This window comes from Ranitomeya imitator, chromosome 3 (genome assembly GCF_032444005.1).
Source record: "Ranitomeya imitator isolate aRanImi1 chromosome 3, aRanImi1.pri, whole genome shotgun sequence".
NCBI classification, from domain to species: Eukaryota; Metazoa; Chordata; class Amphibia; order Anura; family Dendrobatidae; genus Ranitomeya; species Ranitomeya imitator.
The window spans coordinates 747,264,189-747,287,242 of NC_091284.1; the positions used below are offsets into that span (position 1 = coordinate 747,264,189).

The 23,054-nt window shown below is 45.3% G+C and overlaps 1 protein-coding gene and 1 long non-coding RNA gene across 2 annotated transcripts; one reads left to right on the forward strand and one right to left on the reverse strand.

The window, feature by feature from the left end:
- Nucleotides 1–13,905: 13,905 nt before the first annotated feature.
- Nucleotides 13,906–17,960, forward strand: LOC138671051 (uncharacterized). Its single transcript, XM_069758921.1, has 2 exons — nt 13,906–14,264; nt 14,423–17,960. Exons 1-2 carry the CDS (start codon nt 13,966–13,968, stop codon nt 15,300–15,302), a joined length of 1,179 nt encoding a protein of 392 aa, XP_069615022.1. The 5' UTR covers nt 13,906–13,965; the 3' UTR covers nt 15,303–17,960.
- LOC138671052 (uncharacterized) lies at nt 17,177–18,456 on the reverse strand. The gene is made up of 4 exons (XR_011319417.1): nt 18,128–18,456; nt 17,977–18,036; nt 17,800–17,868; nt 17,177–17,236 (listed from the first exon to the last, which is right to left on the reverse strand). It is a non-coding gene; the product is annotated as an uncharacterized lncRNA (long non-coding RNA).
- Between the last annotated feature and the right edge of the window lie 4,598 nt (nt 18,457–23,054).

Below are 23,054 nucleotides of genomic sequence, written 5' to 3' on the forward strand. Positions count from 1 at the left end.
GATTCTTCCATCATTTCATTGTATTTGGAATTTGTTTCCTTTTCCCAGTATGTTATACTGTAAAATAAATGGTATAATTCAAAACTACAACTCGTCCTGTGAAAAAATAAATCATTTTATAGCTATGTGGACAGCTTTTTTTTAAAAAAGTAGTGCGTCTTGGAAGAAGGGGAAGGAAAAAAACAAGCGCAAAATTAGAACAGAGCTAACTGCAACAAAACGTGCATAAAACTGCGATGTATGGCTTTGATTTGATTACTAGGACACCTTTAATTAAGTAGGTGGTAAGAATTAAAAAGGAGTGAGGGGAAAGTATCTGCAGTCTCAGGGAGGTCAGAGAATGTGTTAGATAAGGAAGAAAGCACTTGAAGAGTATATAAGTAAGGTTATGGAGCTGTGCTGATATATGAGCAGTAGTCTGGATATACACAAAGCTCACTTTCCAGCCTATATTACTATATAAAAAAAATATCTTGTTCTTAAACTTTATTTCCAATTTGCCAAACCCCGTAACATTTAGATAAGCTTCTTGTTCTTGAGTCAGGAATACAGGAGGTGAATCATAGTCCTACTAGTTTCTGGGTTCCCGTGATTGTGTCCAGGACATGAACTGAGAATGATGTGTTTATTACTTGTCTGACAGAGCCACAGTAGTTTTACTAAAGGTACCTTCACACTGAACGATATCGCTAGCGATCCGTGACGTTGCAGCGTCCTGGATAGCGATATCGTTCAGTTTGACAGGCAGCAGCGATCAGGATCCTGCTGTGCCATCGTTGGTCGGAGCAGAAAGTCCAGAACTTTATTTCGTCGCTGGACTTCCTGCGTGTGTGACACCGATTCAGCGATGTCTTCACTGGTAACCAGGGTAAACATCGGGTTACTAAGCGCAGGGCCGCGCTTAGTAACCCGATGTTTACCCTGGTTAACAGCGTAAAAGTAAAAAAAAAAAACACTACATACTTACCTTCCGCTGTCTGTCCTCCGGCGCTGTGCTTCTCTGCACTGTGAGCGCTGGCCAGCCGGAAAGCAGAGCACAGCGGTGACGTCACCGCTGTGCTTTCCGGCTGGCGCTCACAGTCAGTGCAGAGAAGCAGAGCGCCGGGGGACAGACAGCGGAAGGTAAGTATGTAGTGTTTTTTTTTTTTTTACTTTTATGCTGCGCTTAGTAACCCGATGTTTACCCTGGTTACCAGGGGACCGGCATCGGCATCGTTGGTCGCTGGAGAGCTGTCTGTTTGACAGCTCTCCAGCGACTAAACAGCAACCGGCATCGTTGTCTAGATCGCTGCAGCGTCGCTAAATGTGACGGTACCTTAAGATCTAAGAGTCCCTAAAAGGTCGCAGCAACTATCTCATTTATGTCAATATTCACATTCTGTGTGTACAGAAAGCAAACTGTTCCCCAGAATGTAGCCAGTGCAGTTGCTCGCCCCTTTGATCCTTACCTATAAACCGTGCTTGCATAAGCCATTTAATTGAAGCAGCTCATTTTACGGGGGCTCGTAAATCTTTTACATATGCATTACATTATCTGGAGCAGGATTTAGGGTATGTGCACACGTCAGGATTTCTTGCAGAAATTTTCCTGACAAAAACCGGACATTTCTGCCAGAAATCCGCATGCGTTTTTACCGCGATTTTGACACGTTTTTGATGCGTTTTTGACGCGTTTTTGGTGCGTTTTTTTCCCAAATGCATAGAATTGCGGGAAAAACGCAGAAAATCCGCAAAAATAATGAACATGCTCATTTTTTTTTACCGCGATGCGTTTTTTTGCGGAAAAAAACGCATCCATGTGCACAAAACATGCAGAATGCATTCTAAATGATAGAATGCATAATGTATGCGTTTTTAATGAGTTTTTATAGCATTTTTAGCGCGAAAAAACCTGAACGTGTTAACGCCTTAATGCCAGCCCTGCTCTTTATAAGGAGCTTGTTTGGCTGTGAAAAAAGGTGGAAGGCTGTAGGATTTGTCTCTCCTGCTATGAGATTTCCCCCAAATGTTTTAATTTTACTCTCACCAAACATTGGGCAGCTTACTTATTAGTTTGACCAGGACAGGGCAAACATTTCTGCTGTCCTGTAGCACCGGCTCCCAGCAGGGCGATATTAACCCCGTATGTGCACTAAATTCCAGGCCTTTTCATTTTCCTTTTCCTTTTTTTTTTCTCCCAAGATTGCAATAAGTCAACACATTAGTAAGCAATTTGCTGACATTAAGATGGATTACTTGGAAAAAAAAATAATAAAATGACTCCTCCGGAGTGCAGAAAGTTCACCTGGGCGTCCTCCCGAGTCTTTTTTTTATATCTTTGTATATACTTTTTTCCAGACAGTTGTATTCTGCTCACTCTACATTAGCTAATTTCGGCATTGTGGATCTGTTAACAAGTCTTTGTTGCCTTGTAGGCTGCATGGAGAATAAAAACCAGTTACAGGTGATTACTTCTTTGTTGCATTTTTGTGTATTTTGTGTAAATGGTGGAGATTTAAGCATTGGCACGGGAGCATTTAACCTTTCTTGTGCCTTTTAGACTGAATATGCATTTTGAGAACTTCAAATGGAGGGGTCAAATGTAAAAATTACTTTAAGTAATACAGTGTATAGAGCTATGCTACATATTAAAGGGGTTGTACAGGCTTGGGGTTCAAGTCTGCAGTCACTCCATGTTGGCGTTGCTGAACCCCACTGACACATTGGCTGGTGTTTTTCTCTGTGCAGCTAGCACTTCCGGGCACCAACTGGCGGTGTTAGAGCTCAGGGACAGCAGGAGGAGGAGAGGAGCAGAGTGTAGGCCGAAGCCTGCACTGGTGGCAGCTTTAGGTCTGTTGTGCCAGCGTGGCTTGTGCTGGACACATTGCCGACTACACAGCAGGGGAACAGCTGGCGTTGCGGAACCCCACTGACACATCAGCGAGTGTTTTTTCTGTGTAGACAACACTTCCAGGTGACAACTGACAGTGTTGAAACCCACGGAATCAAAGAGGAGCAGAGTGTAGGCCGAAGCCTGCAGTGGAGGCAGGAAAATGTCTGTTATTGTGCCAGCGTGGCTTGTGCTGGACACGTTGCCGGCTACACAGCAGGGGAACAGCTGGCGTTGCTGAACCCCTCTGACACATTGGCTGGTGTTTTTCTCTGTGCAGCTAGCACATCCGGGCACCAACTGGCGGTGTTAGAGCCCAGGTACAGCAGGAGGAGTAGAGGAGCAGAGTGTAGGCCGAAGCCTGCACTGGTGGCAGCTTTAGGTCTGTTGTGTCTGCGTGGCGTTTGCAGGACATGTTGCCAGCCACACTTTCCTTTGTAATGTGACGCAGCACAGCCGTCATTCCCTTGGTGCCGTGTGCCGCCTCCTCAGCGTTGTTTGATTCTGTCACGGAGCCTGCGCTGTAATGTTATCCCTTGGCCATGCACACTTAGCGCTGCCCGTCTTCTGACATCATTTAGGTGTCAGGCTGGCAGTGCCTGTGCGTCCACGCTGCCCGAGATCCCACCTCGCAGTGTCGTCTAATGTAATCCCACTGCGGGCCAAGGATACATGGGCATGCGCAGTGCATATCATCGCCTCTCATTCCCCTCCTTCCTGCTTCTTCAGACTGTGCGCCGTCACGGCCGTGGCATGCTATTAGGGATCAGCTGACGCCGCCTAGTCTGAAGAAGCCGGAAGGAGGGGAGTGAGAGGCGAGGATATGCACTGCGCATGGCCATGGATCCCAGGCCCACTGTGGGATTACATTAGACGACACTGCGAGGTGGGATTTCGGGCAGCGTAGACGCACAGGCACAGCCAGCCCGACAACAAATGATGTCAGAGGACGGGCAGCGCAAACTGTGCATGGTCAAGGGATAACATAACAGCGCAGGGTCCGTGACAGAATCAAACAACGCTAAGGAGGCGGCACACGGAGCCAAGGGGGTAGGAATGACGGCTGTGCTGCGTCACATTACAAAGGAAAGTCCCACCTCCGGGACGGTTTAACGGTGTGAGGGGACACATTACATGAGTGTGTAGTTCAGCGTTTGCAAGGAGCATAATTTAAAGAGCCACCTTTTCCTTGTGCAGTATTAGTGCTGCACAAGGTGGCTCTTTCAGTAACAAACGCCTGGGGGGGGAGGGGAACAGGTTTCCTTACATTTTAGTTGTGCCAGCGTGGCGGTCGCATGACACGTTGCCAGATATACAGCAGGGGAGCAGCAGGCGTGACTGAACCCCACTAACACATTGGCGAGGTGTTTGGCTCTGTGCAAACAGCACTTCCGGGCATCAACCAGCAGTGTTGGAGCCCAGGGACAGCAGGAGGAGCAGAGTGTAGGCCGAAGCCTGCACTGTAGGCATGTAAATGTCTGTTAGTGTTCCAGCGTGGCGGTCGCATGACACGTTGCCGGATACACAGCTGGGGATCAGCTGACGTTACTGAACCCCAATAACAGAGGAGCGACTGTTGACTGTGCAGACAGCACTTCCAGGCACCAACTGGCGGTGTTAGAGCCCAGGGACAGCAGGAGGAGCAGATTGGAGGTATTGCCGCACACACAGCTGGGGATCAGCTGACGTTACTGAACCCCAATAACAGAGGAGCGACTGTTGACTGTGCAGACAGCACTTCCAGGCACCAACTGGTGGTGTTAGAGCCCAGGAACAGCAGGAGGAGCAGATTGGAGGTATTGCCGCACACACAGCTGGGGATCAGCTGACGTTACTGAACCCCAATAACAGAGGAGCGACTGTTGACTGTGCAGACAGCACTTCCAGGCACCAACTGGTGGTGTTAGAGCCCAGGAACAGCAGGAGGAGCAGATTGGAGGTATTGCCGCACACACAGCTGGGGATCAGCTGACGTTACTGAACCCCAATAACAGAGGAGCGACTGTTGACTGTGCAGACAGCACTTCCAGGCCCGAACTAGCGGTGTTAGAGCCCAGGGACAGCACGAGTAGCAGAGGAACAGAGTGTAGGCCGAAGCCTGATTGGAGCAAGTTGAAAGGGAACCTTTAACCCTCCCCCCCCAAGGCGTTTGTAGCTTAAAGAGCCATCTTGTGCAGCACTAAGGATGCAAAAGGAAAAGGTTGCTCTTTTAATTATGCTCCTTGCAAACACAGAAGTAAACACTTATAAAATGTGTCCCCTGATACCGTAAAACCGTCCCGGAGGTGGGATTCCTTCGTAATAGGACGCAGCACAGCCGTCATTCCTACCCCCTTGGTGCCGTGCGCCGCCTCCTCAGTGTTGTAAGCTGTCACGGGGTCTGCGCTGTTCTGTTATCTCTTGGCCATGCACACTTAGCGGTGCCCGTCTTCTGACATCATTTAGGTGTCAGGCTGGCAGTGCCTGTGCGTCCACGCTGCCCGAGATCCCACCTCGCAGTGTCGTCTAATGTAATCCCACTGCAGGCCTGGGATCCATGGGCATGCGCAATACATATCCTCGCCTCTCACTCCCCTCCTTCCCTCTTCTTCAGACTGTGCGGCGTCACGGCCATGGCATGCTATTAGGGATCAGCTGACGGTGCACAGTCTGAAGAAGGCGGAGGGAGATGAGCGAGAGCCTGAGGTGAAGATATGCACTGCGCATGCCCATGGATCCCAGGCCCACAGTGTGATTAAATCAGAAGACACTGCGAGGCGGGATCTCGGGCAGCGCGGCCGCACTGGCGCAGCCAGCCTGACACCAAATTATGTCAGAAGACAGGCAGCGCTAAGTGGGCATGGCCAAGGGATAACAGAACAGCACAGGCTTCGTGACAGCTTAAAACAACGCTGAGGAGGCGGCGCATGGCACCAAGGGGGTAGGAATGACGGCTGTGCTGCGTCACATTACAAAGGAAAGTCCCACCTCCGGGACGGTATAACGGTATCAGTGGACACATTTTATAAGTGTTAAGTTCTGCGTGAGCAAGGAGCTAAACTAAAAGAGCTACCTTTTCCTTGTGCAGCATTACTGCTGCCCAAGGTGGCTCTTTCAGTAACAAACGCTGGGGGGGGGGGGGTCCGGGGGGGACTGGTTCCCTTACATTTCGGTTGTTGTGTCAGCGTGGCGGTCGCAGGACACATTGCCGGCTACACAGCTAGGGATTAGCTGACGTTACTGAAACCCAATAACACTAGGTCGTATGTTTTTACTGTGCAGCCTGCACTTCTGAGCCTCAACTGGCGGTGTTGGAGCCCAGGAATTAAAGTTCAGGTGGTAGAAAGATGAACACAGCAGGAGACCTGGATGACACCCAATCACTTAATCAGGCAGAGGAGTGGCAAATTCCTGCGAGATCCAGGCCTGGTTCATTTTCAGAAAAGTAAGCCGGTCAACGTTATCGGAGGATAGTCGCATGCGACGGTCTGTTAGTACACCACCTGCGGCACTAAAGACGCGTTCCGACAAGACACTAGCCGCAGGGCAAGCCAGCACCTCCAATGCATACTGGCTTAGCTCTGGGAATGTATTCAGCTTAGAGACCCAAAACTTGAAAGGGGAAGAGCCGTCTGGGAGTACAGTAAGAGGGCAAGACATGTAGTCTGTCACCAACTGACGGAACCGTTGCCTCCTGCTGACTGGAGCCGCCGGTGATGGTGTAGACATTTGGGGCGGGCACACAAAAGTTTGCCACAGTTGTGCCATACTGGTCTTGCCTTGGGCAGAGGCACTGCTTCTGCTCCCTCTTTGTGCAGAGCCTCCTCCACTGCCTCGACGTACTGAGCTGCTTTGTAAAGCACTAGCAGCACTCCTCTCAGTTGGACTGGAGAAGATGATGGAATTCACCAGTGTGTCTTGGTACTCCCGCATTTTACGCTCCCGGGTCAACACTTGGATGAGGTTTTGGACGTTGTCCCGGTAGAGAGGATCGAGGAGAGTGTACACCCAATAATCAGGCATGTTGAGAATGTGGTCGATGCGGCGGTCGTCTCTCAAGCACTGCAGCATGAAATCAACCATGTGCTGCAGACTGCCAACTGGCCCAGAAACGCTGTCCCCTGCTTGAGACATGATCTCTGCCCGCTCTTCATCACCCCACCCTCGCTGTACACACTGACTACTGGACAATTGTGTAACTCCCTCCTCTGGACGGAGGTCTTCCTCCTCCATTGACTCCTCCTCATCCTCCTCACAAAGTGTCCTCTGCCTATGCCTTTGTGAGGAACCACGTGGTGCCGACTGTCCAGAAGCTGATGGAAATGGTGACTCCTCATCCTCCACCTCTTCCGCAACATCATCCCTTAGCGCTTGCAGTGTTTGTTGAAGCAGGCAGATAAGGGGGACAGTCATGCTGACTAGTGCATCATCTGCACTTGCCATCTGCGTGGAATAATCGAAGGGACGCAAAACCTGGCAGACGTCCTTCATAGTGGCCCACTCTGTGGTTGTGAAGTCTGAACGGTGCTGACTGCGACTTCTTTGCGCCTGATGCAGCTGGTACTCCATTACTGCTTGCTGCTGCTCACACAACCGCTCCAACATATGTAACGTGGAATTCCACCTGGTAGGTAGGTCACATATGATGCGATGTTCCGGAAGGCGGAATCGGCGCTGCAGAGCAGCAATGCGCGATCTTGCCAAGCTGGAACGCCGCAAGTGAGCACACTCTAGGCGGGCCTTGTGCAGCAGTGCATCAAGATCCGGATAGTCCCTCAGAAAACTCTGCACAACCAAATTGAGCACATGTGCCAGACATTGGATGTGAGTGAGGTTGCCAATGGCCAAAGCTGCCACCAGATTTCGGCCATTGTCACACACTACCATGCCTGGCTGGAGATTCGCTGGCACAAACCACACATCGCTCTCCTGCTTGATGGCATTCCAGAGCTCCTGCGCTGTGTGGCTTCGATTCCCCAAAGAAACTAATTTCAAGACGGCCTGTTGACGTTTGGCCACGGCTGTGCTCATGTCGGTCGTAACAGGTAAACATTCACGGGTCCATGTGGAGGTGGACTGTGACGGCTCCTGCAGCGATGATTCTGAGGAACTTGTGTATGAGGAGGAGTCTATGCGTACAGACTGGATTCCTGCAAACCTTGGAGTGGGTAGGACACGTCCTGCGCCACTCGCACGATCTGTACCCGGCTCAACAACATTAACCCAATGGGCAGTGAGGGAAAGGTATCGCCCCTGTCCATGTTGACTGGTCCACGCATCGGTGGTGAGGTGGACCTTGCTACTGACGGCGTTCAGTAGCGCGTGTTTTATGTGTCCCTCCACATGCTTGTGAAGGGTAGGGACGGCTTGCCTGCTGAAATAAAAGCGGCTGGGCACCTTGTACTGTGGGACTGCCAATGCCATCAAGTCACGGAAGCTGTCAGTCTCCACCAGCCTGAATGAGAGCATTTCCAGTGACAGAAGTTTGGCAATGCCTGCATTCAGAGCCTGTGCTCGGGGGTGGTTTGCCGAGAACGGCCGCCTTTTCTCCCATGCCTGTACTACCGATGGCTGTAGACTGGGCTGGGAGTGTGAGGATGACTGGGAACGTGGTGCTGTGGGTGGAATTACAGTGGGTCTCTGGACAACAGTGCCAGAGGTTCTTCCATGGCGATCCTGGGAGGAAGCCGAACCAGCTGTGTGTGAGCTGGAGGAAGAGGCAACACGAGCTGAAGAGGTGGTAGCTGCCGCTGTTGGTTGGCCTAGGTCTTCAGTGTGTTTTTGTAACTCCACCGCGTGCCTGGTCCGCACATGTTTCCACATATTTGTGGTATTGAGGTTGCTGACACTTTTCCCTCTTTTGCCTTTCTGATGACACAGCTTGCATTTGACAAAGCAAATGTCATCTGAAACTGTGTCAAAAAAGGACCAGGCACTGCAAGTCTTGGGAGCGCCCTTTTTGGCTTTTGGAAGAGACAAGCTCCTAACGGGTGCCAAAGTGGAGGCTACAGGCTCCGCAGTCTTCCCCCTCCCTCTCCCTCTTTGGCCCATTCGGGGAATCTCTTCCTCAGAGCTGCTCCCACCACCTTCCTGTTCCTCACGCGACGATGGGTCAAGGACCTCATCATCTCCACTACCCTCTGCCACCAACTGCTCCTCCTGGGTAGTCTCGGCAGCACAGTACGCACCAGAAAGCGGCACCTGAGTTTCATCATCAGATGCGTACTGCGCTGTGGTGACCGGAGGCACTGGCCCACCCGCCTCTTCAGAGTCAGAGAGACAAAGCTCTTGGGCATCACTGCACACTGCCTCTTCTTCCATTTCTCCAATGCTGCTTGGCTGGCCCCCTGTTTCCAAGCCAAGAGATTCAGAGAACAGAAGTAGAGACGGCTCCTGTCCTGGGCTCTCTGACTGCCTGGCCAATTTGGCAGGTGGTGAAGAGACAGATGGCTGGTCTCCAGTGGTCTGTGCCTGAGAGGATGTGGCACTAATTGAAGTCGATGCCGATGCGTTAGCTGCCATCCATCCGACAACGGCTTCAATTTGATCTTCACGCAGCAGCGGTGTACAGCTCCTACAAAGCTGCGCATAAAGGACTGTTCCCTGCTGAAACTGGGTGATGATGAGTCACCGGTGCCCGCAGCAGGCACAGAATCACCACGTCCTGTCCCTGCTCCACGCCCACGCCCACGTGCCTTACTCCCTGCCCTCTTCATCTTGGTTGACAGATAAAGATAAGCAGAAAAGTACTAAAGGCTTAGTGTGCTTATTCCTGAACAGCTCCTCCTAACAGGTATAATAAACACTAATTTTCTAAAGTGTGGACTAGACTTTATTATTAGTTAATGTGGCCTACACAACTGTTAAGTGGTGTTTGGTGAACCTTACTTTTTTTGGGGGGGGCAGATCGGACTGCAGAGCGAGTTTCACTCACACGGAGACCGTGCAGACAGCCGTAAACGGCGCTGCAAGGCCCAAAAACACTCCTCTAGGTTATCCTATTTAGTGTTTTTCCAGAATTTAGCTGGAGATGGGTGGAAAGCCACTAATAGGAAATTTTAGAAAAAATGTGCAGCAGGCTGCACTATTAGCAAAAAAGGACAAGTTATTTTACGGTATGAGGCAGTGACGCACCCTGAGCTGAATACAACCGGCTGTGGCTGCACACAGACTACAGGGCGAGCTGCACTCATACGGAGACCGTGCAGACAGCCGTAAACGGCGCTGAAAGGTCCAAAAACCCTCCTCTAGGTTATCCTATGTAGTGTTTTTCCACAATTTAGCTGGAGACGGGTGGAAAGACGCTAATAGTAAATTTTAGAAAAAATGTGCAGCAGGCTGCACTATTAGCAAAGAAGGACAAGTTATTTTACGGTATGAGGCAGTGACGCACCCTGAGCTGAATACAACCGGCTGTGGCTGCACACAGACTACAGGGCGAGCTGCACTCACACGGAGACCGTGCAGACAGCCGTAAACGGCGCTGCAAGGCCCAAAAACCCTCCTCTAGGTTATCCTATGTAGTGTTTTTTCACCATTTAGCTGGAGACGGGTGGAAAGACGCTAATAGGAAATTTTAGAAAAAATGTGCAGCAAGCTGCACTATTAGCAAAAAAGGACAATGGATAGAACAGTATGAGGCAGTGTGAACCCCCCCTGAGCTGAGTACAACCGGCTATGGCTGCACACAGACTACAGAGTGAGCTGCACACACACACACACACACACGCAGAGAGACCTTGCAGAACGCTGTTAAAATAGCGCTGCAAGGCAAGAGCAAGGTGAACACACAGCGGTTGCTAAATTAGCCTGGGAAAAGCGCAGTGAAGCAATTCGCTATCTCAACTGGCCCTCAGTTAGAACACAGCGTCCTGTCCCTAACTGAAATCACAGCACAGTGACCGCAAAATGGCGGCAGCATTTTTTACAGTGCATCGTGACATCATTTCAGCAGCCAATCGAAATCAGCTTTTCATAAGCAGAGTTCATAGTGTATGAAAGTATTACTGTTTGTAGTCATGTCATTGGAATTGAAACGATTTCCTAAAACTGACACTTTGATGGATGACATTCATTTCAATAGGATTTAAACTATTAGTAAAATACATTTTGCATCGGTTTCTGAATCTGTTACCATTGACTTTGTGGGTGGGGGGGGAAAGGAATTTACCTTAGATGTTTACTTCTTTCTGATACAGAATACATTTCATTTTAGTAGTTGGGGGTTAATTGGTTAAAAAACAGATTGAAAATTAATATGAATATGTTGTAGAGAAAAGTTTTCCATTTACTAACATATCATTAAAACCACAGTGACTTTTTTTTTTAAATTTAACTTAAAAGTAATCTGTCACAAGGTTTTTGCTTCCTAATCTGAGAGGAGCATAATGTAGAGATTACAGCAATGTGACACTTAGGCTACGTTCACATTAGCGTTATGCTAGTTTGCGTCGGGTTTGCGTCGGGCGACGCAGCGGCGACGCATGCGTCATGCGCCCCTATATTTAACATGGGGGACGCATGCGTTTTTGTTTGTTGCGTTGTGCGACGCATGCGTCTTTTTTTTTTTGCCACAAGCGTCGGACCAAGAAAACGCAACAAGTTGCATTTTTCTTGCGTCCAAATTTCGGCAAAAACGACGCATGCGTCGCAAAATGCAGCGTTTTTGCGTGCGTTTTGGTGCGTTTTTATTTGCGTTGTGCGTTGCGTCGCCGACGCAGCGGCGCACAACGCAAATGTGAACGTAGCCTTACTGAACTGCTTGCTGCAGTTTTAATACCATTTCTGTTTTATGGGCAGGAGATTATCACTGGAGAATTAGTAAACCTGCTGCCATGTTGTCATTTATAATTATGAGCTTTGTATAATCCCGCCCCCACCACTGATTGGCTGCTTTATGTCTATGCACAGTGTTCACAAAGAGCTGCCGATCAGGAATAGTAGTATTTTGGACTCAGCATATTTTCGCTGTACCCAAAACGCTGCGTTCTACATTATTCTACTTGTCTTTAGAAGGATGCGGATTTACCGCATCTAATGACAATCTATTCAGGGAAAGTACGCAGAGGAGACAAGAGTCTCTGCTACAGAAATTAACATGCTGCTGCTCAGAAACCTGCACAGCATGTCAGGTTACGCAGAGATAAAAAGTAGCGCAGTGTGCATGGGGTTTCTCTAAATCCCATCAACTCTGCTTGTAATGTAGAATGCAGTGTTTTGGACTCAGCGAAAATACAATTCTTGATCGTGGGCATGTACCTTTAGGGTATGTGCACACGTCAGGATTTCTTGCAGAAATTTTCTGAAGAAAACCGGAACTTTTCTGCAAGAAATCCGCATTTTTTTTTTTTGCGTTTTTTTTCCCGGTTTTCTTAGCATTTTGCAAGCGTAAGTAGCTTGCAGAATGCTAAAGTTTTCCAAGCAATCTGTAGCATCGCTTGGAAAACTGACTGACAGGTTGGTCACACTTGTCAAACATAGCGTTTGACAAGTGTGACCAACTTTTTACTATAGATGCTGCCTATGCCACATCTATAGTAAAAGATAGAATGTTTAAAAATAATAAAAAAAATAAAAAAAATGGTTATACTTACCCGCAGGCAGCCGATCTCCTCAGCGGGCGTTCGTTCCTATGGACGGGGTGTGTGTAGGACCTTCCATGACGTCGCGGTCACGTGAGCGGTCACATGACCAGTCTCGCGACCAATCACAAGACGGCGATGTCATCGAAGGTCCTTCACACAGAGCATCTATAGGAACAGAAGCGGCAGCGTGCACCTGAGAGGCAGGAAGACATTGAAGGTAAGTATATGACTATTTTTTATTTTTTTTTGCCAATTATATGGTGCCCAGTCCGTGGAGGAGAGTCTCCTCTCCTCCACCCTGGGTACCAACCGCACATAATCTGCGTACTTCCCGCATGGTGTGCACAGCCCCATGCGGAAAGTAAGCAGATCAATGCACTCCTAGGTGTGCGGAGTCACCGCAATTCCGCAAATTTAATGAACATGTTGCTTTTTTTTCCGCAATGCGATTTTTTTGCGGAAAAAAATGCAACATTTGCACTAGAAATGCGGAATACACTGTAAATAATAAAAGGCATATGTAAGCGTTTTTTTCGCGTTTTTATCACGTTTTTATAGCGAAAAAACGCGAAAAAAACGCGAAACATACTGTACGTGTGCACATGGCATTAAGGTATCACATACCTGGCATGCTATGAACCTTATGAAAATGAAGTTATGAAAGCTCTATAGGCAATTTAAACCATTTGACTTTCAGGAAAAGGTGCAGTGACTCATTCGTTGCTTAGGTTGCTTAATTTACATATTAAATTATTAACTACGGTATTATCATATTGTCAAAGTCTTTTATTTTTCCATACATTGTATGGGGATTTTTTTATTAATATTTTAAATTAAGAGACAAAAAGGTCAACATTTATTTCATAAACCAACCTAATTACCCATGTGATGATATGTATGTATGTACATACATTAAAATACTTCACGATTACTGTCTTCTTTAACCCCTTAAGCCCCGAGGGTGGTTTGCACGTTAATGACTGGGCCAATTTTTACCATTCTCACCACTGTCCCTTTATGAGGTTATAACTCTGGAACGCTTTAACGGATCTTGGCAATTCTGACATTGTTTCCTCGTGACATATTGTACTTCATGGTAGTGGTAAAATTTATTCGATATAACTTGCGTTTATTTGTGAAAAGAAACGGAAATTTGGCGAAAATTTTGAAAATTTCGCAATTTTCCAACTTTAAATTTTTATGCCCTTAAATCACAGAGATATGTCACGCAAAATACTTAATAAGGCTAGGTTCACATTGCGTCAAGTACATGGCGTCAAACGGATGCGTTAAACGCATGTACAGAAACGGAGCAAAAATATGTGAAATTCGTCGTCACGGTAACGCTAGCGTTAACGCATGTGATCGCGTTTTTTCATTTTGATGTCCGTTTACGAAGTATCCGTTTGTCTGCGTTTGTCACTGTCAATAAAGTTGTTCTTTTTTTTTTTTTTTTTCCCTTTTGTCATTGTCGGGTGTGGGCACAGACTCATTCTCCATTTTGAAAGCATTGAGTGAACTTCTGCTAGCAAGATGTTTGTGTCTGAGCTCGTCAGATTTCGCTTGATGCGGTTGCGACTTCGGCAGAGAAAGCGTAGTTCGCAAAGGAGATATTGGATCCACGAAGTGAATTTCTTGCGGAGTACATATGGTGCCTTTCACACCCTGTATGTGCAGCTTCGGGATCATCCCTTCAAATTCCAACGCTATCTACGGATGTCCATTGAGACCTTTGATGTTCTGCTCTCACATGTGAAGGATGAGATACATCATCATCGCAGCACTTTTCGTGAAAGCATCAGTGCGGAGCAACGTTTAGTAGTGACTGTGAGGTAATTATACATTTTTTTTATCATTCTATTGACAAAGACTAGATCTCGGTATCGTGTGGCCTAATGTTCATTTTGCAATTGTATATTATATTGTCAACTAGCCTTTAGATGATCATTAAAATCCTAATTTTTTTTTTTTTGTTTTTGAATGTCAACAGATATCTGGCTACCGGAGAAACTTTTGCGTCACTGCATTACCAGTTTCGACTTGGGAAGTCAACAATTTGTCAACTGGTTCGGGAAACTTGTGATGCCATTTGGAACAACTTGCAACCACTTGTGCTACCAACACCAACATCAGAAATGTGGCTAGCAATTTCCCAACAGTTCGAGGATGTGGCTAATTTCCCCAATTGTATTGGTGCCGTGGACGGAAAGCACATTCGGATTCAGAAACCTGCACATAGTGGTTCCCTCTACTATAACTATAAGAAATACTTTTCTATAGTATTGATGGCGATTGCGGATGCCAGGTACCGTTTTGTTGCTGTGGATATTGGAGCTTATGGCCGGACTAACGATTCCAGAGTATTCAGAGACTCCAACATGGGCCAATGTTTGTACAACCAAAGTTTAAACATACCGTCATCACGACCTCTTCCGGGGACCGAAGGCCCAAGTTTGCCCTATGTTTTAGTTGGTGATGAGGCCTTCCAACTAGGACAAAATCTCCTCAAGCCCTACTCAAGCCGTAGTCTAGACTCCAGCAGGCGCATTTTTAATTATCGCTTGAGCCGGGCTAGACGTTATGTGGAGTGTGCCTTTGGGATTTTGACATTAAAATGGCGGATTTTACTAACCTGCATGCAACTGCAACCAGACAATGTGGACCGTGTTGTGAAGGCATGCATCTGTCTGCACAATTTTGTGGCGAGACATGAACCCCAGTTGGTAGACCCCAATGATTGTGAGTCGAACCTCAGTAGCATTGAATCGACTACAGTTCGTTCTGCATCACAAATAATGAGGATTCGTGATCAATTTGCACACTACTTCACACATGAAGGCCAGGTTCCATGGCAAGACAGACACGTGTGAAAATAATTTAAAGTCTTCCTGATGTCGTGTAAAAAGTTACGTAGTGTAAAAAGTTATGTTGTTTAACCTGATGTCGTGTAAAAAGTTACGTAGTGTAAAAAGTTATGTTGTTTAACCTGATGTCGTGTAAAAAGTTACGTAGTGTAAAAAGTTATGTTGTTTAACCTGATGTCGTGTAAAAAGTTACGTAGTGTAAAAAGTTATGTTGTTTAACCTGATGTCGTGTAAAAAGTTACGTAGTGTAAAAAGTTATGTTGTTTAACCTGATGTCGTGTAAAAAGTTACGTAGTGTAAAAAGTTATGTTGTTTAACCTGATGTCGTGTAAAAAGTTACGTAGTGTAAAAAGTTATGTTGTTTAACCTGATGTCGTGTAAAAAGTTACCTTATGTCGTGTAAAAAGTTAAAGTTAAAGTCATACAAGAATCTGAAATTTGAAACAGTTTACTAAATGTTTTTGTATTTTCCCAACAAACTGTTGGTACACAGGTGTAACATATGATATCCCATAGGGATGAAAAAAAAAAGGAAAATAGAAATTAACAACAAAACCCCCCCCCCAAAAAAAAAATTCCAACGCGGTAATTGCACCTGGCTGTGGACAGTGAACTGTACTAAAGACTTTGGTACTGCACGGGAGTATTGTCTGCCCAACTATATGATGGACTACTACATTGTCTTTGAGGTTCCACGCTCGTTTCACCCCGGCCTCTATATTGAGGGTTGTAGGGCGGCATGTCCAGTCTTCTTCTTCCCGATGGAGCGGGTTCCTCGGTGCCCACAAATTCCTCTACAAGCTCGTTAAGTCTTTGTCGAAACATAAGGTTTCTATGTGCCGGGATATTTTGTACTACAGGCACATAGGATAATAAAAGTAGCTTCCACTCATTAGCAGAGTAGACAGACTCGCGTGCTTGCAGCTCGGTAATTTCTCGTCTCAGGTCTTTGAGCTCACTGCGACACATGTCCTCTACCCGTTGGAGTCCATCCACGATAATTGCATCTGCTTCATCTTTTTGAGATGCTCGCTTGCGTCCACGCTGTGATTGCAACCGGGCACTCACACCTGCAGCAACAGTGCTTCTATCCGCAGATCGTGGCTCGGTGATGCCAGACACATCTTCAGGTTGCGTTGGTTCCACTGAAGAAGGCTCAAGTTCCTCTGCTGGTCTAGGAGCAGCGGTACTGCATATCGTGCTGTAACCCAAAAACAAAAATTACTTATTTTCCTTTAAACAATTTAGTCTCGCACACAGACCTTCTTGTACTTACGAGCGCTGAGACACTGTTTTCTGAAGAAAGAGCAGTTGGTCATAATGCACATACGGTGTCACCCGTTTGCCACTTGATCCGCTTGGTGCATTCTGACTGTTCCGGTAGTCACGGACAAAGCGATCGCGGATGGACTTCCAACGGGTATGGACAGCATCGGCTTTAAATTTAAAAAAAAAAAATATATATATAAAAATAGTAGATTGTGTTAAGATATAGGAAAAATTGTTCATAGTTTGCTACGATAGTTGATATATAAATAGTAGATAGATAGTTGTTAGATAAGAAATAGTGTAGAAATAGTGTATAGATAGATAGATATATAGTGTACAGATAGTTGATAATTGAGAGATAGATAGCAGACAACAAGTGGATAGGTTGATAGGATAGAAAATTTTTTTTTTTTTAAACATTTTCCGATGTTACGTCACCAATATTTACCAATTTTTTTCTTTGAGGTTGTCGACTTCTCCATGTATCGGGGATCAAAGTGACAGATTATTTGATCCCACAACTTCCGGTTCTTCACGATGTCATGGTGGGAGCTGTCGCTCTGGTCCCATATGGAGGGGTTGGCTTCCACAAGGTTAATAAGTGTCTCATTGTGGATAGTCAATGGCTCTTCGTCAACGACAATCCTTTTTTTTTTTGGCGCTGACTTGGACTATGTAAACACAAAACGTTATGTTGATAGTGTCAATTTCACTGGATGGCCATATTCATATATACAGAGATAGATAGATACATAGATATAGCAATATATAGATATATAGATAGATAGATAGATGTAGATAGATAGATATACATTGATAGATAGATAGATAGATACATAGATATTGATAGATAGATATATAGATAGATAGATAGATACATAGATATTGATAGATAGATATATAGATAGATAGATACATAGATAGATAGATAGATATAGATTGATAGATAGATATTGATAGATAGATATATAGATAGATAGATACATAGATATAGATAGATAGATAGATAGATACAAAGATATTGATAGATAGATATATAGATAGATACATAGATTTAGATAGATAGATATAGATAGATAGATACATAGATATTGATAGATAGATACATAGATATAGATAGACAAATAGATGGAGCGATAGATAGTTGATAGATAGTTTATAGGTATAGTAGATAGAAAGTGAATAGATAGATTGTTGGTAAATATTGGATAGAATATTTCTATTTTATATTTACCACTGGCAGTTGTGGCGACGACAGACGGCTAGGGACCTTTTTTCTTTTTTGTCCTCCTTGTGCCACAACCTATTGTGTATGTAAAATGTAAAAAAAAATATTTTAACATTAAATAATGTTAACATTCATTGGATCAATAAATTTATGCCTGAAAAATTCAACATGTGTGCTATGTACCTTTGTTGTTTTTGCGTGTTTTTTTGGGGGAGGTCTAACAGCCTTGGGCTCAGAAGACTCCTATTCACAATAAAACAATAAACAGGATTGTTATGCCTAGCTCAATACAATGGAGTTTCACACAACATGGTTTTTTAAAGTGCAAGCCTACCGACTCAGAAGAAAAAATCGCAGACACGCTGCTGCTGCTGACATCTGTATCCGACATCTGTGTGCAACAAAACAATACATTTTTAGTACACACACATCCGACGGACATTACAGACTCCCATGATGTATACAGAGATATATAATATATAGAAATGTACTTACAATTTAGCTACGGCAAAACACTCTGTCACGTGCAGGAGACTTTGTGTGAGTGGGATATTTTAATGGCCGAAGTCACATTTCCTGTCACATGACCACATGTGACCACCTTCAAAAGCTATTAAAACGTGTGGTTCTATTTGGAAATTTTTCATGATTTGCGTCTGACTGCGTTTGCCATAGCCTTCTATGGCAGAATGAACGCTTCCGTTAGTAGTGCGTTAGCTTGGCCGGACCCGAAAACGCTGCAAGCCGCGTTGAAGGTCCGTCAGAAAAAAAACGTTATGTGACAAACGCATACCAATTTAGGGATGCGTCACGATGCGTCAGACAATGCAAGTCTATGGGCGCGTTAGTATGTGCGTTACATTGCGTTTTTACTACTTAAAAACGAGTCCGTTAGACGGACACACCTAGCGCAATGTGAACCCAGCCTAAGTAACATTTCCCACATGTCTACGTAACATCAGCACAATTTTGGAACCAAAATTTTTTTTGTTAGGGAGTTATAAGGGATAAAAGTTGACCAGCAATTTCTCATTTTTACAACACCATTTTTTTTTTAGGGACCACATCTCATTTGAAGTCATTTTGAGGGGTCTATATGATGGAAAATACCCAAGTGTGACACCATTCTAAAAACTGCACCCTTCAAGATGCTCAAAACCACATTCAAGAAGTTTATTAACCCTTCAGGGGTTTCACAGGAATTTTTGGAATGTTTAAATAAAAATGAATATTTAACTTTTTTTTCACCCAAAATTTATTTCAGCTCCAATTTGTTTTATTTTACCAATGGTAACAGGATAAAATGGATGCCAAAAGTTGTTGTACAATCTGTCCTGAGTACGCTGATACCCCATATGTGGGGGTAAACCACTGTTTGGGCGCATGGCAGAGCTCGGAACGAAAGGAGCGCCATTTGACTTTTCAATGCAAAATTGACAGGAATTGAGATGGGACGCCATGTTGCGTTTGGAGAGCCCCTCATGTGCCTAAACATTGAAGCCCCCCACAAGTGACACCATTTTGGAAAGTAGACACCCTAAGGAACTTATCTAGATGTGTGGTGACCACTTTGACCCACCAAGTGCTTCACAGAAGTTTATAATGCAGAGCCGTAAAAATAAAAAATCATATTTTTTCACAAAAATGATCTTTTCGCCCCCAATTTTTTATTTTCCCAAGGGTAAGAGAAGAAATTAGACCACAAAAGTTGTTGTGCAATTTGTCCTGAGTGCGACGATACCCCATATGTGGGGGTAAACCACTGTTTGGGCGCATGGCAGAGCTCGGAAAGAAAGGAGCGCCATTTTGACTTTTCAATGCAAAATTGACTGGAATTGAGATGGGACGCCATGTTGCGTCTGGAGAGCCTCTGATGTGCCTAAACATTGGAACCCCTCACAAGTGACACCATTTTGAAAATTAGACCCCTTAAGGAACTTATCTAGATGTGTGGTGAGCACTTTGACCCAACAAGTGCTTTACGGAAGTTTATAATGCAGAGCCGTAAAAATAAAAAAATCATATTTTTTCACAAAAATGATTTTTCGCCCCCAATTTTTTATTTTCCCAAGGGTAAGAGAAGAAATTAGACCACAAAAGTTGTTGTGCAATTTGTCCTGAGTGCGACGATACCCCATATGTGGAGGTAAACCACTTTTTGGGCGCATAGCAGAGCTCGGAAGGGAAGGAGCGCCATTTGACTTTTCAATGCAAAATTGACTGGAATTAAGATGGGACGCCATGTTGGTTTGGAGAGCCTAAACATTAAAACCCCCCACAAGTGACACTATTTTGGAAACTAGACCCCCTAAGGAACTTATCTAGATGTGTTTTGAGAGCTTTGAACCCCCAAGTGTTTTACTACAGTTTATAACGCAGAGCCGTGAAAATAATTTTTTTTTTTTTTGCAAAAATTATTTTTTAGCCCCCAGTTTTGTATTTTCAAAAGGGTAACAGAATAAATTGGACCCCAAAAGTTGTTGTCCAATTTTTCCTGAGTACGCTGATACCCAATATGTGGGGGGGGAACCACTGTTTGGGCGCATGGCAGAGCTCGGAAGGGAAGGAGCGCCATTTGGAATGCAGACTTAAATGGATTGGTCTGCAGGCGTCACGTTGCATTTGCAGAGCCCCTGATGTATCCAAACAGTACAAACCCCCCACAAGTGACCACATATTGGAAACTAGACCTCCCAAGGAACTTATCTAGATGTGTTGTGAAAACTTTGAACCCCCAAGTGTTCCACTACAGTTTACAACGCAGAGCCGTGAAAATTAAAAATCCTTTTTTTTTCCCACAAAAATGATTTTTAGCCCCCCCAATTTTTTTTTCCCCAAGGATAACAAGAGACCTTGGACCCAAAAAGTTGTTGTCCAATTTGTCTCGAGTACGCTGATACTCCATATGTTGGGGTAAACCCCTGTTTGGGCGCACGGGAGAACTCGGAAGTGAAGGAGCACTGTTTTACTTTTTCAATGCAGAATTGGCTGGAATTGAGATCGGACGCCATATCGCGTTTGGAGAGCCCCTGATGTGCCTGAACAGTGGAAACTCCCCAATTCTACCTGAAACCCTAATCCAAACGCACCCCTAATCCTAAGCCCAACTGTAACCCTAACCACACACCTAACCCTGACACACCCCTAATTCTAATCCCAACCCTAATCCCAACCGTAAATGTAATCCAAACCCTAACCCTAACCCTAGCCCTAACCCTAATGGGAAAATGGAAATAAATACATTTTTTTTAATTTTATTATTTTTCCCTAAGGCTAGGTTCACATTGCGTTAGGGCAATCCGTTTAGCGCTAGCGGATTGCGCTAACGCAATGTCTTTTTAGGTGTCGCGTTTAGTGGTCGCGTTAACGTCCCTGCTCTGGAAGATCGGGGATCGGACCTCGGGCGCGCCGCGGACGCAGCAAGCAGCGTCCGAGGCGCGCCACAAAAGAACGGCACCTTGCTAGCGCGAGCCGAAAATGGCACGCTCTAGTGATGCGCTACACCCGAAAATCACATTGCTGTCAATGGGTGCGCTAACGGACCCGTTGCACGGCGTTAATTGTGACATTTTCGCCGTGCAACGCTGTCCGTTAGCGTTAACCCATTAGCGCAATGTGAACCTAACCTAACTAAGGGGGTGATGAAGGGGGGTTTGATTTACTTTTATAGCGTTTTTTATATCGGATTTTTATGATTGGCAGCCGTCACACACTAAAAGACACTTTTTATAGCAAAAAAGTTTTTGCGTTACCACATTTTGAGACCTATAATTTTTCCATATTTTGGTCCACAGAGTCATGTGAGGTCTTGTTTTTTGCGGGACGAGTTGACGTTTTTATTGGTAACATTTTCGGACACGTGACAGTTTTTGATCGCTTTTTATTCCGATTTTTTTGTGAAGCAGAATGACCAAAAACCAGCTATTCATGAATTTCTTTTTGGGGATGCCTTTATACCGTTCTACGTTTAGTAAAATTGATAAAGCAGTTTTATTCTTCGGGTCAGTACGATTACAGCGATATCTCATTTATATCATTTTTTTATGTTTTGGCGCTTTTATACGATAAAAGCTATTTTATAGAAAAAATAATTATTTTGGCATCGCTTTATTCTGCGGACTATAACTTTTTTATTTTTTTTGTTATGATGCTATATGGCGGCTTATTTTTTGCGGGACAAGATGACGTTTTCAGCGGTACCATGGTTATTTATATGCATCTTTTTAATCGCGTGTTATTCCACTTTTTGTTCGGCGGTATGATAATAAAGCGTTGTTTTTTGGCTCTTTTTTTTTTTCTTACGGTGTTCACTGAAGGGGTTAACTAGTGGGCCAGTTTTATAGGTTGGGTCGTTACGGACGCGGTGATACTAAATATGTGTACTTTTATTGTTTTTTTTTGTTTTTTTTAGATAAAGAAATTTATTTATGGGAATAATATTTTTTTTTCTTCTTTATTTAGGAATTTTTTTTTTTTTTTTACACGTGTGGAAATTTTTTTTTTTACTCTTTCACTTTGTCCCAGGGGGGGACATCACAGATCACCGATCTGACAGTGTGCACAGCACTGTCAGATCGGTGATCTGACAAAAAGCCGGGCAGGATTAGAGCTGCAGCTGCAGCCTGCTCCTGACCCGGAAGTACTCCCTGCAGGACCCGGATGCAACCCCGCGGCCATTTTGGATCCGGGGCCTGCAGGGAGAAGACGCTCGGTACACGGTGAGTACATCACCGTGTACCGATCGTCTCAGGGAAGCCCGCAGGGAGCCCCCTCCCTGCGCGATGCTTCCCTGCACCGCCGGCACACCGCGATCATCTTTGATCGCGGTGTGCCGGGGGTTAATGTGCCGGGAGCGGTGACCGCTCCTGGCACATAGTGCCGGATGTCAGCTGCGATAGGCAGCTGACACCCGGCCGTGAGCGCGGCCGATCGCTATGACGTACTATCCCGTCGGTGGGAATTAAGGCCCACCCCACCTTGACGGGATAGTACGTCATATGGGATTAAGGGGTTAATTTCCAGCACCACTCTGTTCCTGCCTACATAACCTACAACTAATATTTGCCAGAAATTCCTGCAGCTCCTGTAATGTCGCTGTAAGCATCTTGGCAGCTTCCCAGACCAATTTTCTTCCTGTCTTTTCATCAATTCCATTTCTAGGTAATATCACTGTTGTGCCAAATTTTAGACATTTCATAGTGTTCCGTGGCATATCTATTGCCTTGGAAATTTTTCTACTCTTCTCCTGACTGATAATTTTC

Excerpts from the sequence above, each read along its gene's own strand:
- LOC138671051 (XM_069758921.1), top strand. The coding sequence starts at position 13,966 with ATGTTTGTGTCTGAGCTCGTCAGATTTCGCTTGATGCGGTTGCGACTT. Across the intron at positions 14,265-14,422 it reads CGTTTAGTAGTGACTGTGAG|ATATCTGGCTACCGGAGAAA; the intron begins GTAATTATACAT and ends GAATGTCAACAG.